At 44.8% G+C, this 15,174-nt stretch overlaps 3 protein-coding genes across 5 annotated transcripts in view; 1 reads left to right on the top strand and 2 right to left on the bottom strand.

The window, feature by feature from the left end:
* Positions 1-786: 786 nt before the first annotated feature.
* Positions 787-4,416, bottom strand: PTRHD1 (peptidyl-tRNA hydrolase domain containing 1). Its single transcript, XM_072143861.1, has 2 exons — positions 4,083-4,416; positions 787-1,080 (listed from the first exon to the last, which is right to left on the bottom strand). The coding sequence occupies exons 1-2, from the start codon at positions 4,266-4,268 to the stop codon at positions 910-912; spliced, it is 357 nt and encodes a 118-aa protein (XP_071999962.1). The 5' UTR covers positions 4,269-4,416; the 3' UTR covers positions 787-909.
* Positions 4,417-4,645: 229 nt separating this feature from the next.
* CENPO (centromere protein O) lies at positions 4,646-7,927 on the top strand. Of its 3 annotated transcripts, none has more exons than XM_072143858.1 (7): positions 4,646-4,740; positions 5,048-5,130; positions 5,999-6,168; positions 6,245-6,365; positions 6,782-7,041; positions 7,232-7,403; positions 7,487-7,927. In XM_072143858.1, the coding sequence occupies exons 2-7, from the start codon at positions 5,100-5,102 to the stop codon at positions 7,579-7,581; spliced, it is 849 nt and encodes a 282-aa protein (XP_071999959.1). In that variant the 5' UTR covers positions 4,646-4,740; positions 5,048-5,099; the 3' UTR covers positions 7,582-7,927. The 3 variants fall into 3 exon arrangements, with proteins under 3 accessions (XP_071999959.1, XP_071999960.1, XP_071999961.1); XM_072143859.1 differs by having other exon boundaries at positions 4,658-4,740; positions 5,070-5,130; XM_072143860.1 differs by lacking the exon at positions 4,646-4,740 and adding an exon at positions 4,749-4,766 and having other exon boundaries at positions 5,070-5,130.
* Positions 7,928-9,217: 1,290 nt separating this feature from the next.
* The window catches only part of ADCY3 (adenylate cyclase 3), a 158,508-nt gene continuing 152,551 nt past the window's right edge, over positions 9,218-15,174 (bottom strand). Inside the window, exon 20 of the mRNA XM_072143862.1 lies at positions 9,218-12,474. Coding sequence (XP_071999963.1) covers positions 12,292-12,474 — 183 coding nt within the window. The 3' untranslated portion in view covers positions 9,218-12,291. The remainder of the gene's footprint in view (positions 12,475-15,174) is intronic.

A 15,174-nucleotide genomic window follows, 5' to 3' on the forward strand; every position in this document is an offset into this window, starting at 1 on the left:
AATGTGCCCCATTAAGTTGTAGAAAACCCATTTTTCAGACCACATCATGTCACCCGTTACCATAGCGGCCCCCGGAGCTTTGGACATTTCTCTCAGGTACATGGGGGAAGTGTCTGAGATCAGAACTGTACAAGTTACCCAATAAGAGCTCAGCTTTCATTTTTCCACAGCTATTTGTAAAATGAAAGCCGAGCTCCGATTGGTTTTCATGGGCAACTACAACCATCTGCCCTCATCGGTTACACATGTGACCCACATCCATCTCATGTGCAGGGATCTGACTGGAAGAGAAGGTTCATGTAATATATGGTCATAGAATAACCTGCTCTTACTCTATAGATATTACATAACCTATGACCTGGCGATGTGTAACCCGCCCCTGGTGAGAGTAACGCCCCAAAAGTTGAAGGTTTTACAATATATTTTATGCAATTTGTAGAAAGACATCGTCCTTGTGTCCCAGATCCGGTGTCACATGATGCCCCCAGGTACAGAGCCCGTCCTGCACAGAGGATATAATGCAGCGCCCTCCTCCGTGGCACCCTCCTCCGTGGCTCAGGGCACATCAGGGTAAAGTGCCGCTTCCAATATGAGGATTTTGGTCGGAGACTGAAAGTCATGGACCAGAGGCCCCCGTACTACAAGCAGGTAATGCAATAAAATACATACACCTTCTGCCCCCTGCTGGAGGCTCCAGATCACTGCAGCAGATAGAGAGCAGCCCCCGGGACGAGACCCCCGACCTCTTACCCAATCGCCCACTTCACTTCTCCAGGAAATAAAAACTCAAATAAATAGATTTAATGATTCATTTAAAACCCAAAAAAGTAAAGAAGAACCACAGGGGGGAACCAGAACCTGCAGCAAGAGAGGAGCCAGCCCCAGGTACAGGGTCCAATACCCGACATATCACTTCAGGAGCTTAAACTTCTTCAGATATCGGTGAACCTCCTCCTTAGGGTACGGCCGCAGCGCAATACAGGTCGGGATGTTCTCCGGCTGCTCCACCCACAACTTGTGCTCCACACCGGCCCGATCCAACGTGTCCGCCAGAGCACTCAGCGTCACCTCATCCGGGACCTGCAGGAGCACAGAGATACACAGGGGGCAGTATTATAGTAGTTATATTCCTGTACACAGGGGGCAGTATTATAGTAGTTATATTCCTGTACATAGGGGGCAGTATTATAGTAGTTATATTCCTGTACATAGGGGGCAGTATTATAGTAGTTATATTCTTGTACATAGGGGGCAGTATTATAGTAGTTATATTCTTGTACATAGGGGGCAGTATTATAGGAGTTATATTCTTGTACATAGGGGGCAGTATTATAGTAGTTATATTCTTGTACATAGGGGGCAGTATTATAGTAGTTATATTCTTGTACATAGGGGGCAGTATTATAGTAGTTATATTCCTGTACATAGGGGCAGTATTATAGTAGTTATATTCTTGTACATAGGGGGCAGTATTATAGTAGTTATATTCCTGTACATAGGGGCAGTATTATAGTAGTTATATTCTTGTACATAGGGGGCAGTATTATAGTAGTTATATTCTTGTACATAGGGGGCAGTATTATAGTAGTTATATTCCTGTACATAGGGGGCAGTATTGTAGTAGTTATATTCTTGTACATAGGGGGCAGTATTATAGTAGTTATATTCCTGTACATAGGGGGCAGTATTATAGTAGTTATATTCCTGTACATAGGGGGCAGTATTATAGTAGTTATATTCTTGTACATGGGGGGGGCAGTATTATAGTAGTTATATTCCTGTACATAGGGGGCAGTATTATAGTAGTTATATTCTTGTACATGGGGGGGGCAGTATTATAGTAGTTATATTCTTGCACATAGGGGGCAGTATTATAGTAGTTATATTCCTGTACATAGGGGGCAGTATTATAGTAGTTATATTCCTGTACATAGGGGGCAGTATTATAGTAGTTATATTCTTGTACATGGGGGGGGCAGTATTATAGTAGTTATATTCCTGTACATAGGGGGCAGTATTATAGTAGTTATATTCTTGTACATGGGGGGGGGCAGTATTATAGTAGTTATATTCTTGCACATAGGGGGCAGTATTATAGTAGTTATATTCCTGTACATAGGGGGCAGTATTATAGTAGTTATATTCCTGTACATAGGGGGCAGTATTATAGTAGTTATATTCCTGTACATAGGGGGCAGTATTATAGTAGTTATATTCTTGTACATAGGGGGCAGTATTATAGTAGTTATATTCCTGTACATAGGGGGCAGTATTATAGTAGTTATATTCTTGTACATAGGGGACAGTATTATAGTAGTTATATTCTTGTACATAGGGGACAGTATTATAGTAGTTATATTCCTGTACATAGGGGGCAGTATTATAGTAGTTATATTCCTGTACATAGGGGGCAGTATTATAGTAGTTATATTCCTGTACATAGGGGGCAGTATTATAGTAGTTATATTCTTGTACATAGGGGGCAGTGTTATAGTAGTTATATTCCTGTACATAAGGGGCAGTATTATAGTAGTTATATTCCTGTACATAGGGGTAGTAATATAGCAGTTATATTCCTGTACATAGGGGGCAGTATTATAGCAGTTATATCCTGTACATAGGGGGCAGTATTATAGCAGTTATATCCCTGTACATAGGGGGCAGTATTATAGCAGTTATATCCCTGTACATAGGGGGCAGTATTATAGCAGTTATATCCCTGTACATAGGGGGCAGTATTATAGTAGTTATATTCTTGTACATAGGGGCAGTATTATAGTAGTTATATTCTTGTACATAGGGGGCAGTATTATAGTAGTTATATTCCTGTACATAGGGGGCAGTATTATAGTAGTTATATTCTTGTACATAGGGGGCAGTATTATAGTAGTTATATTCCTGTACATAGGGAGCAGTATTATAGTAGTTATATTCCTGTACATAGGGGGCAGTATTATAGTAGTTATATTCTTGTACATAGGGGGCAGTATTATAGTAGTTATATTCTTGTACATAGGGGGCAGTATTATAGTAGTTATATTCTTGTACATAGGGGCAGTATTATAGTAGTTATATTCCTGTACATAGGGGGCAGTATTATAGTAGTTATATTCTTGTACATAGGGGGCAGTATTATAGTAGTTATATTCTTGTACATAGGGGGCAGTATTATAGTAGTTATATTCTTGTACATAGGGGGCAGTATTATAGTAGTTATATTCTTGTACATAGGGGGCAGTATTATAGTAGTTATATTCTTGTACATAGGGGCAGTATTATAGTAGTTATATTCCTGTACATAGGGGGCAGTATTATAGTAGTTATATTCTTGTACATAGGGGGCAGTATTATAGTAGTTATATTCTTGTACATAGGGGGCAGTATTATAGTAGTTATATTCTTGTACATAGGGGGCAGTATTATAGTAGTTATATTCTTGTACATAGGGGGCAGTATTATAGTAGTTATATTCTTGTACATAGGGGCAGTATTATAGTAGTTATATTCCTGTACATAGGGGGCAGTATTATAGTAGTTATATTCTTGTACATAGGGGGCAGTATTATAGTAGTTATATTCTTGTACATAGGGGGCAGTATTATAGTAGTTATATTCCTGTACATAGGGGGCAGTATTATAGTAGTTATATTCTTGTACATAGGGGCAGTATTATAGTAGTTATATTCCTGTACATAGGGGGCAGTATTATAGTAGTTATATTCCTGTACATAGGGGGCAGTATTATAGTAGTTATATTCCTGTACATAGGGGGCAGTATTATAGTAGTTATATTCCTGTACATAGGGGGCAGTATTATAGTAGTTATATTCTTGTACATAGGGGGCAGTATTATAGTAGTTATATTCTTGTACATAGGGGGCAGTATTATAGCAGTTATATTCTTGTACATAGGGGGCAGTATTATAGTAGTTATATTCTTGTACATAGGGGGCAGTATTATAGTAGTTATATTCTTGTACATAGGGGGCAGTATTATAGTAGTTATATTCTTGTACATAGGGTTAGTAGTCCACAGTGTTATATATATATATATATATATAGCAGGGCAGTGCAGGCCTCACCTCTAGCAGCACCTTGTGCATGCTGTCCAGCTCCTGCAGGTAGGCCTGGGTGTGCGGGTGCTGGTAGTGCAGGTGTATGACAGCGGTAGCCGCATGACAGGCCTGGGCTATCAGGGCTCCCAGGGGCCATCCGAGGCCGGACTGTAAATCTCTGCGGAGAACCACGTACTGCACCAGCGCTGCCATTTAGGCTTCTCCCGGTGTCCGGTGCTCACTTGTCATCAGGATTGTTGTTAATAAAGATTTTTGTGCTATACATCCATGTGTTCCACGCGAAGGCAGCAGCGTACGCGTTGATTGGTCAATGTCATTGGCCACAACACTCCCTGACCCTCCCTCTCTCAGTGCGGGTTATTTATTCGCTGTGCTGGTTAACCACCAACCAATCAGCGTGTACGTTTCATTCTTAGTTTTGCTTCCTGAAAATGAACATTTTAGTCACTAGAGATCGAAATGCAGTTTAGCTTTTATGTCTTCATCCCCGCGGAAGGGAAGATAATAGTAACTGCGCCACTTTGGTCTATAACAAAATGGCGCCACACATGCTGCTTAAGGCGCTCTTTGGAGACATAAATGGAATCTTGATTTGTTTTCTATGAACGTTATAGATCGGGTCCGGGTCTGCAGTGTATTTGGCGGCTGTTATGGATGAGCAGAGGTTCGGGTGTCATTTGTTTTGCATTGGTGAAACTTAACGCTTCATAAAATATGTTATCTACTACTTCATGCGCCCTATGCATATGATACTACAACTCCCAGCGTGGCACTTTACTACTAAGCGTTTATATGCCTGCTGGGAGTTGTAGTTCTTGGCTCTTATTTATATATTGTGAACATGTTTTTGTAATTATATAACAATTTTGTATGGATTTTTATATTCTTTTTTTACCTTGCGTTTTTGCTATATCTTGCATTTTTTTAAATATAATTTATTCTGGTTATTATACTTTTTATCTCTCATTCAGGTTTTTTTCTCCATTGTCTTAGTGTCTGTCGTTTTGGGGATTACTGGTGACCATGGAGCAAGTGCAGACGCTCTTCAGAGAAGGTGAGACGCGGTGTCGTGTGTGGGGGGAGGCGGGGTGCCGTGTCATGTGGTGGGGGCGGACGGCGTGTCATGTGGGGGGGGTGGCGGGACGTCGTGTGTGTGTGGGGGGGGGGAGGCGGGACGTTGTGTGTGTGGGGGGGGGAGGAGGCGGGGCGTCGTGTGTGTGGGGGGGGGCGGGGCGCCCTGTCGTGTGTGGGGGGGGGGAGGCGGGGTGCCCTGTCGTGTGTGTGGGGGGGGGAGGCGGGGCGTCGTGTGTGTGGGGGGGGGCGGGGCGCCCTGTCGTGTGTGGGGGGGGGGAGGCGGGGTGCCCTGTCGTGTGTGGGGGGGGGGGGAGGCGGGGCGCCCTGTCGTGTGTGTGTGGGGGGGGGGGGGGAGGCGGGGTGCCGTGTCGTGTGTGTGTGGGGAGGGGAGGCGGGGCGACGTGTCATGTGGGGGGGGGGGCGTCGTGTGTGTGTGTGTGGGGGGAGGCGGGGCGCCGTGTCGTGTGTGTGGGGAGGCGGGGCGACGTGTCATGTGTGTGTGGGGGGCGGGGCGGGGCGGGACGCCGTGTCGTGGGGGGGCGGGGCGGGACGCCGTGTCGTGTGTGTGGGGGGGAGGCGGGGCGCCGTGTCGTGTGGGGGGGAGGGAGCCGGGGCGTCGTGTGGGGGAGGCGCCACCGCGAGTGGAAATTGTTTGGATAACCGTGAAATTAAGACAAAATCCTGCAAAATGGAGAAATCGCTGTGTGACTTGTCTGTCAGACTCAGCCACTGTGAACATGGTCTAATTCTGTGCAGTTGTATGCAGTAGGCTCTTCAGCGCATGCTGGGAGTTGTAGTGTCCATTGCTGCGCTTGAATTCTCTAACATGTCTGTCTCCTGCGGGGAAGGCGTCCTCTCACATCTGGATCAGTTGGAGAATTTGTCGAAAAACTTGTCCTTGAGGCAAGAGGAGAAGCGGCGCCAGGAGGACGCGGTGCAGGAGAAGAGGGAAGTCATCCTGCAGCTGAGGAAGGAGAGGGACGAGCTGCGGGATAAGGTCAGGCAGCAGAAGGAGCAGGTGAGAGGGCGTGACCTCTGCAGGTGATGTCATCACAGCATGGCGCCTCTCATGTGATGTCACGTCGTGTTCACAGATCCGGGCGCTGTCAGCCAAGGATGAAGGAAGCCGCCAGCCGAGACCAAGCACCCAGGCTGCCCTGCAGGACCTGCGGCTGGAGGAGATGATCGGCACCTTGGAGGCTTTGTGGTTCACAGGTGTGACGCGGGCAGGAGGGGTCGGTCATAATTATATTATATAGCGGCCATTATTTTCTGCTGGGCTATGGAGATATAAGGGGCACAGGTGGTCACATAAGGGTACAGGTACATGGGGCATGGGGGCGGCACAGGGCAGAAGGGTGGGATTGTGGAGTCACATATAGTCCAGAACCTGCTTCATTAATGTTCTGCTAGTACCAGGTTTATGGCTCAGCTTTCTGGTCCATAAGACAGGGTCCTGGATCCTGCTCCTTACACAGAACTTTCTATCCAGAGGGTCCAGAACAGACAGGAGAGAGACTTGTGCCCCTGACCCGCTAACCTCAAACTGTTTAGATCAGAACCAACAGCAACTCTTCAATCAGAGAGAAGTTTTCGGTCCGTAGGGATCACCTAACGCTCTGTGTTTTCAGGGATCAGTGGGAAGAAGACGGACCGTGGGATCTGCATCTGCCTCAGCACGGCCTTCGAGGGCCACTACCTGGACTCCTATTACCTCCAGGTGGAGAATCTGCAGAAGCCGTGGATCTCCCGACACTCCATCCCGCCCTTCATCCCTCTGGGAGAAATCACCACCTCGCACCTGCAGAACGACATGAAGAAGTTCCTGGTGGTTCTGTTTGATCACCTGAACGGCTACGCTGGGAGGAAATTCCAGGCGGATCAGCTGCAGGTACATGCGTGGGTCTCTTCATTCACTGCTATGGGACTCGTGTTCCAGTCACGTCTATAGATGATCCCCCCCCCCCTTGTATGAGTACGACCATCACCGGGTTCTCTAAGCCGTGGTGCACTACAACTCCCAGAATGCAACACATCTTGGTGCACATTGTATATCACTAATTTTAAGTGTTTATACACAGGATTCTCCAGGACCTTACATCCCCGGCACCCTGCAGAGGAACACCCTGCACACCGTCCTGTCATTCCGCTACAACGTGACCATCCATGAGCGGACGTTCTGCTTCTCTGCAAGGTTGCAGTACAGTGCAGTTACCAGTGTCCTCCCCTCCGAGGCGGCGGTCACATGTCCAGGTAATACAAGCGGCGGCCATCTTTTCTCTCTTCTGGTTCTGTCCTTTGTAACAGATGAATAAACTTTGTTTTTGTTTTGACAGAAAATTCCGAATCTGTGCAGGAGGCGGCGTCGTCCCATTCCAGGTTGTTCCGCAGTAAGCCGCTACATCGGGTTCTGGAGTCATTGATGGCGTAGGAGGAATCTGGAGCAGTCACCGCGGTGTGTTACCCAGCTTTCCCAGAGCAGGATGTCACATTGGAAAGAAGTTATGAGAGAAAATGCTATAGACTTTATTTTTGGATCTCTCTGCTTGCAGGCAGTGAATGGGTCCGGTCCCCTGGTCCTGACCCAGTCCTAGAAAACTATATTTCGAATTTGCATAGAATGAATGTGAGGAATTGGTAAAATATGTTAAAAAAGCAAAATTTTAGAAAGGGCACCGCCGTGTGGTGAAGCCTGGAATGGCAGATGTCATGTTATTTATGTATATACGTATACATTGTATATTGTTCAATAAACATTTATTTTCTCCTAATTTAAATACTTGCTGTCACATTCTCTAAACACACGTCCAGATATATTCCTTGACTTCAGTAAAAATACAGTTATTTGGTCGTCTGACTCTCAGAGTCCTCAAATCTTCCCCAAAAAGAAAGTACCTCTCATCTTGCAATAACCAAGCCCTGAGTAATCGCTGCCCCATTCAAGGAAACCCTTTACCCTCTCGCCACAAAGGCTGCTTACGGTTTTGTGTTTCAATTTTTTTTTTTTTGCTCGGCTCCTCTCATGAGCCAGAACTATTTCATTTTTTCCATTTACAGATCTGTACGAGGGTTTGTTTTCTGTGGGACAGATTATACTTTCTACGGGCTCCGTTTAATATTCTGTGCTGGGAAGCTGGAAAATAACTCTGAATGTGGTACAGTCTAGAAAATCACTATTGTTACATGTTTCGTATATACGTCTATCACTGTACGGTCGCAAAAATGACTCTTAGTAACTCGCTTAGATGTCATGAATTATGGTCCTGCAGGGCAAGTGACGCCCCCCTGCTCACACCAGCACATGTCCAGGACTTTGTGAAGTTCATCCATGACCCTCTGGATGATCCACAGGAGGCCCCGGAGAAGGTCATGTGGTCAGATGAAACTAAAATAGAACTTTTTGGTATCAACTCCATGGATCATGTTTGGTTTTTTTGCAATGGGACTACGGCACAATATTCCAGGGAGGGTGGATATGGTCACGGATCATAAGATTTTGGCCAACAACCTCCTTCCGTGAAGATGGTCGTGGCTGGGTCTTTGAGCATAACAACGACCTGAAACACACAAACAGAGCAACTAAGGAGCGGCACCGGAAGAAGCATTTTAAGGTCCTGGAGTGGTCTAGTCAGTCTCCAGGACCTGAACCCAAATGAAAATCTGTGGAGGGAGCTGAAATTCAATGACGTCCTTGAAACCTAGAAGATGTGTACGGAGGAGCACAAATCTCTGCTGCGGCACAAACTACAAGGACTACAGGAGGCGACGACCTCTGAAACTGCAAACAAATATTTAGGGTCTGTTCACTTAACCTCATGACTTCTTGATATGTAAAGTGAAGACTCTTTTACCTCATCAGCCAGATATTCCTGTCCGTCACATTCCTGCCACGGATGGAGGGTTATGTGATCTCTGACTGTCCATGAACATTCGCTTTTCTATTGTATCAAATTCTTATTTCATGTAATAAAATGCTGCAAAATCGGCAGTGAATGAAATGTGGATTTTCCCCAGAGATGGGACAGAAATATTACGAAGTGTCGGCGCAGAATCAATCTGGACCGGAGTAAATTATAGCAAGAGTGCAGTTTATTAAAAGCAAATACCAAAAAATGACAACAGGTGTGAATTGAAAATAATGAACATTGTTGTAAAACCTCCCAGTGTCCCTCCTGCTGTCACGTGTGCCCTTGTGTCGGACCACCGCCCTAGCAGCCAGACCACAACGGTATAAACTTTTGGTTCTCAGAATGGCCCCGATCCTGAAATCCTTCCTAGTCACACGTCCACGTTCTTCAAGAGATTTGTGAGTGACTTGCAGTAGGTTTTATTACCTTGATATAGTCAATTTTGTACGGCAAGGTAGTCCTCTAATTGCAGAGTGCCAAACTGTAGTCCCCCTATGAGCCACACCCCTGTCTAAGTGGCCATGTGGCTCTGATGTCATGGCCCATCAATGACCACGTAGGATGAAGAGGAGGACGACTAGCCAGGAGAAGCCAGATACATGGATTTATTCAAAAATTTCAGGAATATTTCTGGTGACGATCCGCCTTGGTCATCCAAGACATACTTCATCAAACAGACCTAAGACCACAGCTACTGGCTAGATATCTCTTTCTTGAAGAACCCTTTACAACTATCTCAACCCTACTGTAAAACCTCTCTCTCTGAGGAGCTCCTAATGATAACCCAAGGAACTTTTAGATCCAAGGTGCAGAGATCTTCAAAATACTCACCTATCGACCAGCCTTGATGGACATCTTACCTTATGAAGTTCCTCTATTTACCACTAAACTTATTTCAACATCAAACATGAGCCCCGGGTCACTTCCACCTGTGGTTTTTGGGCAGCCCCCTACTATCTCCACCATTATGGTTTCCTCAGAGTAACGTTCTAGACATAGAGACATAACAATGTCCCGCTGAAGATGACACATTGACATGTTGGTTGAGGCCCATAGGAAAATTACAGGTTAACTTACACTTGGTTATTGGAGGTTACTACTAGGTGGTGGCCATTAGGAAATCCACTTCCTCCCCCAATCATTTACTACTACGACGGGTGCCCTTGGAGTGAGAGGAGGCTCTAGTAGTTCCTAGCCCATGGATTCCCATCTCTAGGAGAACTACATTTGCAAACAAGGAGTGAAAAATTGACCCAAGGGTCATATAAAACACCATCGCCTTGGGTCTTAGGGGATTACCCGACTCATTTAGGCAACGGGCAGTGTCACCTCTCAGGGTCAGCTGTGGTGATGTTGAGCTGCATGCGTTGCAGACTAAATGTTAATGAATGGATTGTGTAATGTGAATTATTGTTGTAGCTATGGATCCGAAGGGGCATGACTAATGAAGGCCACCGCCTCTGGATGGACCACCTTGTATCTAGACATGGTAGAAGCCTCAGCCCCACCCAGTGAGACACATCTCCAACTAGTGCTATCCTAACCGGACAAGTGCTACAAGTGCTTCCTCCCCGACATGAAAGTGGTTCTCCTATGTACGAACATATTGCACCGTGCATGCAGAACCGTTTCCTTTGGACGATTATCTATGCGAATGCACAAGAAGTGACCGATTCCCTGCACTGGTAATATAAATAAATAAATTACAGATTATTCTAATATATATTGCATTCATCTCGCCGCCGGCTCCTACCGCCACCTTGGCCGGATCCTCACCACCTAAGAGGGTCAAAAAGGCGAGCCACCCAAACATGGACCAGTGCACTCGATCAAGTCCTCACAGTGAATTAGCGCTCGCTGCCTCCTGATTGGCGGAGATGGAGGAAATTAGAATATTAAAAAAACTTGGATCCAGTGTTTTTGGACATGTGAAGGATGCTGGTTATGAGTGGTATAAGACAACGGGACCGTCACCTCTAGGACCAGGGTAGTCTACTCATTTTTTGACTCCTATAAGATCTGTTCTCGTCATACAGCGCATTGTCAGGATTTCTATATATAATATATTTATCATTCGTAAAAATATAAATTTGAAAAAAAAAACATGTAAATTATTCTCTGTCCATAGACCTCCGAGCTGCCTCCCTCCGCGCCTATTTACGGTTCCGTTCCTGGTAATAAAATGCAACGTTTTTGTTCCGTTTTTTTTTTTTTTTTTGGAAGCGGCGGGTTTATCTGTGTATAAAAGTATATTATATATTTGTGAGATTTATTTTTTTTTTTAAGAAAAATAGAAATGGCAGAGGCTCTGAGTGAAGTCAGCTCTGTCCTAAGCACTGGTGTGTCATTGATAAATCGCGGACGAAACAGTCTCTCCCCCCCCCTCCCCCTTCCTCAAGTCCTGGAAAAAATTGTACTTAAAGTGAGAGTTAAAGGGGAGGGTCAGCAGCAGTGAGCGGGGTGCAGGCAGTATCTGGAAGGGAAATACTAGCCGACAATTAGAAATATAAATGGTTTCAATCTTAATCTCTTTTCCATGTGTGTTATGTATATAGTAGTCTTTTTTTCATTTTTGTTTTTCACAATTTTTTGAAAAGTTTTGGATTTTTTTTTAGCTTTTTTTTTTTTACTCCAAATTTAATGAAATATATTGCACTCTCGTCGTCGCATTCCCACTAACTACATGGGCAGGTTATTGTTATGATCACAGTAAACTAGCAGTAAATTAGTTGTCCTGTTTAGGGTTAAAACTGTCCCATTGCACTAAAAATCACTTTCGACCCTTTTTTCGATCGTATGTGCTCATCTTACACATTTTCGTGGCCAAATGTCCCGGTTTTGTGAACGTTTCAACTTAACTTGAATATTGTGTCGTAAAGCATCCAATTTGCATTCCCTATGATATCTAAAAAAACAAAAAAACAAAAGTCAAAGTCCCGGTGGCCGACGTTCTAGATTTTTTTAGATCTGCTGGACTCGAAGATATGGATTTGACCAGAATTTCTCATCTGTCGTGAACCGGTGCCGTCAAAGAGATTTTGAGCAGAAAGGTCTAAAAAAAAGGCAACTCCAGAAATAAAGAAACTTGTACTTAAAGGTAAATCTGTCCTCTATAAAGTCCTATTGATCCCCCACCCCCTCGATGTGGAGGATGTAGGGCTTTGCGATTCCAAGACTATAGTCTGAATTGACTCCATGTTGGTGGCATTTCTGCTCAACGGGTGATCTACAGATCAGGAGTTCTCCACCACTTGGTGGGGCAGAGTGACTGACGAGCCGTTGATAAAGGATCCTTGTTTGTCCCGTCCTTTTAAGAAGAAAGTGAGAAGTTCTCCTTTCCCTTTGACGTAGATAGGTCCTCTCCTAACGAAACGGAAACCGTACTCCTTCAGGATGTCATGGGTGTCTTCCACAACCTACAAAGAGAAAAGTATTCTTAGGTGAATGATCATGTGGTCTTGGATCATTTTTTTTAGTTTTTTTTGTTTATTGAAAAACGTATGTATATCATATTCAGGGTCAATATCGAATACAATCATTCAAAAGGCAACCCCAAACACCTTCCCTGTGGTCTGGCCTGTGGTGACACCTCTCCAACCTAGCTCTTCCAAACCAGAAGGGGGCCTCAAGTTATGGAACCTGTGGAACCAATATTTAGGAATCCACGCTGGTGCGTTATGTAGCAACTGAGGCATTTGGAAAATTTTTTATCAGATTTAGCTGATTAGACCAGTTGATACACAACCCAGAGTAGCTCCCGAATCCCAAAATAATATCCATTACTATCGGAAGATTGTTCTGCACCGTAGAGAGAAACAACAGAACATCGTCTGCATATAACGCAATCTTTTCTTCTCTCCCCGTATACTCAAACCTTGTAACATCCGGATTTTGTCTGATCATTTATGCCAGCGGTTCGATGGTAGAAGCGAACAGTAGCGTTGACAGTGGGCAGCCCTATTGCCTCCCTCGCTGCAACCAAAACCTGAATCAGACACTGACTCCTTAACTCAAATCTGGTGCTCCAAAACCAAATTTACTTTACACAATACAGCCCAGCACAGATCCCCCCTTTCCACACTATGGAAGACTTTCATAGCATCTAACGATACCACTGCCGAATCCTCCAACAGCTCCGAATTAGTCTGCATGGTCAGGTGGAGCCGCCCATGAATAATTGCTGTTGATTTGGAGGGAATAAAGCCTGACTGGTCTCTATGTACCACTGAACTCACAACCAAACCCAGCCTAGTCGCCAATGCTTTAGCCAAGATCTTTATGTCAGATGTAAGTAAAGATTTCGGCCTATACCACTCTGGTAACTGCACATACTTATATTCCTTGCGTATTTTCCTTGCGTATTGCTACAACCAACACCTCATAACAAGAAGCCGTCAGACTTCCCATTTCAAAGGACATTTTCAATGTTTCTCACCAATGCAGTAGTAAAACCTCTCCCAGTTCCTTACGCACTTTAGTGGGTAACTCGTAAACCCCTGGGCCTTATCGTACGCCATCCTAGCTACACATTGTTCTAAGTCCTTCAGTGTTATAGCCAGTTAAAGCACCTCCTTCTATTCTGGTTGTAATTAAGGCATATCAATGCTATCGAGAAAGGTTTCTAACGGATGTGATGAGTAACCTACCCAAGACGAGAAAAGTTCCCCATAATAATCCCTGAAAACTCCCAGTATTCCTCCGAAATCCTCGTGAAGACTTTCCTCTCCATCTTTCATCCCATAGATATAGGACCATTCCTTCTGGGCTTGCACATTTTCGCTATTAGCTTCCCCATTTGCTCTCCCTCAAATGGGTCGTGAATTGTTATTGTGCCACTGTCCAAACCCAATCAGTACCTTGTGAACCATGAAGTAGATGAGTTTCCACTACCCTCGCCTGAAGTTCCCTCCCAGGTTGTCTGGACTTATTCTTCACCCTTATATGTACCCCTTATCATCGCCTTTGCCCCATCTCTAGACACCCCATCTATATAATAAGAAAAATATTCTCTCACACCTTCCTTCACTTTAACCCCATCATAAGCCGCAACCAAAAATCATTCATACTCCACTCACTCCGATATCTCAAATCTATCTTCATGGCATAGATCGGCGAGCGATCTGATATCATTCTTAGTCAATCAGATACATCCGTAATCATAGGGATAACGTCTCTAGATCATATCTATGCGTGATAGGGACCCATATGTTCAAGACACGCAAGAGTATTGACGAACATCAACATTTCTTTCCCTCCACAGGTCATGTAGCCCCAGTTCTCTACACCACCGCCCAAAAGACGTCAGGTCCTACAACCTCCCCTCAAAAATCCATCCATGCTTTTCTCTAACACAGTAGTAAAGTCCCCCCAATATAAGAAGAGGGGCATCTGGCAGAACAGCCAAATGTTCATATAGGGATCAGAGCGGAGTACGGAGGCGGAATGTAGGGGACCACTAGGATACAGTTCCATCTATATATTTGACAATACAACATCACATATCTTCCTTCTGGAACTAGAATGACACATAAATGGCACCAATCCCCGCGAAGGAAGTATAAAAGGTATGAAATTCATGACTCATCCATGACCTAGAATTAAATGCACTGCATCTCTCATAAGACGAGTTTCCTACAATCCTATAACAGAAATTGACCAGTCTTAGGCATAGTCTAATACCGCTCTCCCTTTGCTTACATCCTGTAGGCCCCAAACGTTCCAGATCAAACATTTAAGCATTCTCCCCCATATTGAGCACATCCACTCCCTTTCACGCACCCCTCAACCCCACACTCATCCAAAGCAGGACATCCACACATAGATACCACTCCTAACACTCCAGGCCGGCCCAACGCTTCCCCCTCCCCATGCAATAGCAATCAGTAAACCTCCCCTCGTTATAGGGTCAGAGCAAACATTTAGCATCGAAGCTCCACACAGTATCCCGTGCATCATAGCTGACACCACTATCAGCTCACATAAGATAAAGCCTTCTCAAACGTCAGGAAGCAGCTGAAAATATCGCCAAAAATAGGGGGAATCACCACCTCCTGCGCTACTGCCATCTATACCACCACCACCACCTGCCCTCCATGACTTAGTTCCCACAGTGTCAA

The sequence above is a fragment of the Engystomops pustulosus genome, chromosome 3, assembly GCF_040894005.1.
Source record: "Engystomops pustulosus chromosome 3, aEngPut4.maternal, whole genome shotgun sequence".
NCBI lineage: Eukaryota > Metazoa > Chordata > Amphibia > Anura > Leptodactylidae > Engystomops > Engystomops pustulosus.

Bases quoted from the DNA above. Each gene is read 5' to 3' on its own strand.
- CENPO (XM_072143858.1), top strand. From the start codon at position 5,100: ATGGAGCAAGTGCAGACGCTCTTCAGAGAAG. The intron at 5,131-5,998 runs GTGAGACGCGGT...CCTGCGGGGAAG, and splicing joins GCAGACGCTCTTCAGAGAAG to GCGTCCTCTCACATCTGGAT. The intron at 7,404-7,486 runs GTAATACAAGCG...TTGTTTTGACAG, and splicing joins GGCGGCGGTCACATGTCCAG to AAAATTCCGAATCTGTGCAG.
- PTRHD1 (XM_072143861.1), bottom strand. From the start codon at position 4,268: ATGGCAGCGCTGGTGCAGTACGTGGTTCTCCGCAGAGATTTACAGTCC. The intron at 1,081-4,082 runs GTGAGGCCTGCA...GTGCTCCTGCAG, and splicing joins TGCACAAGGTGCTGCTAGAG to GTCCCGGATGAGGTGACGCT.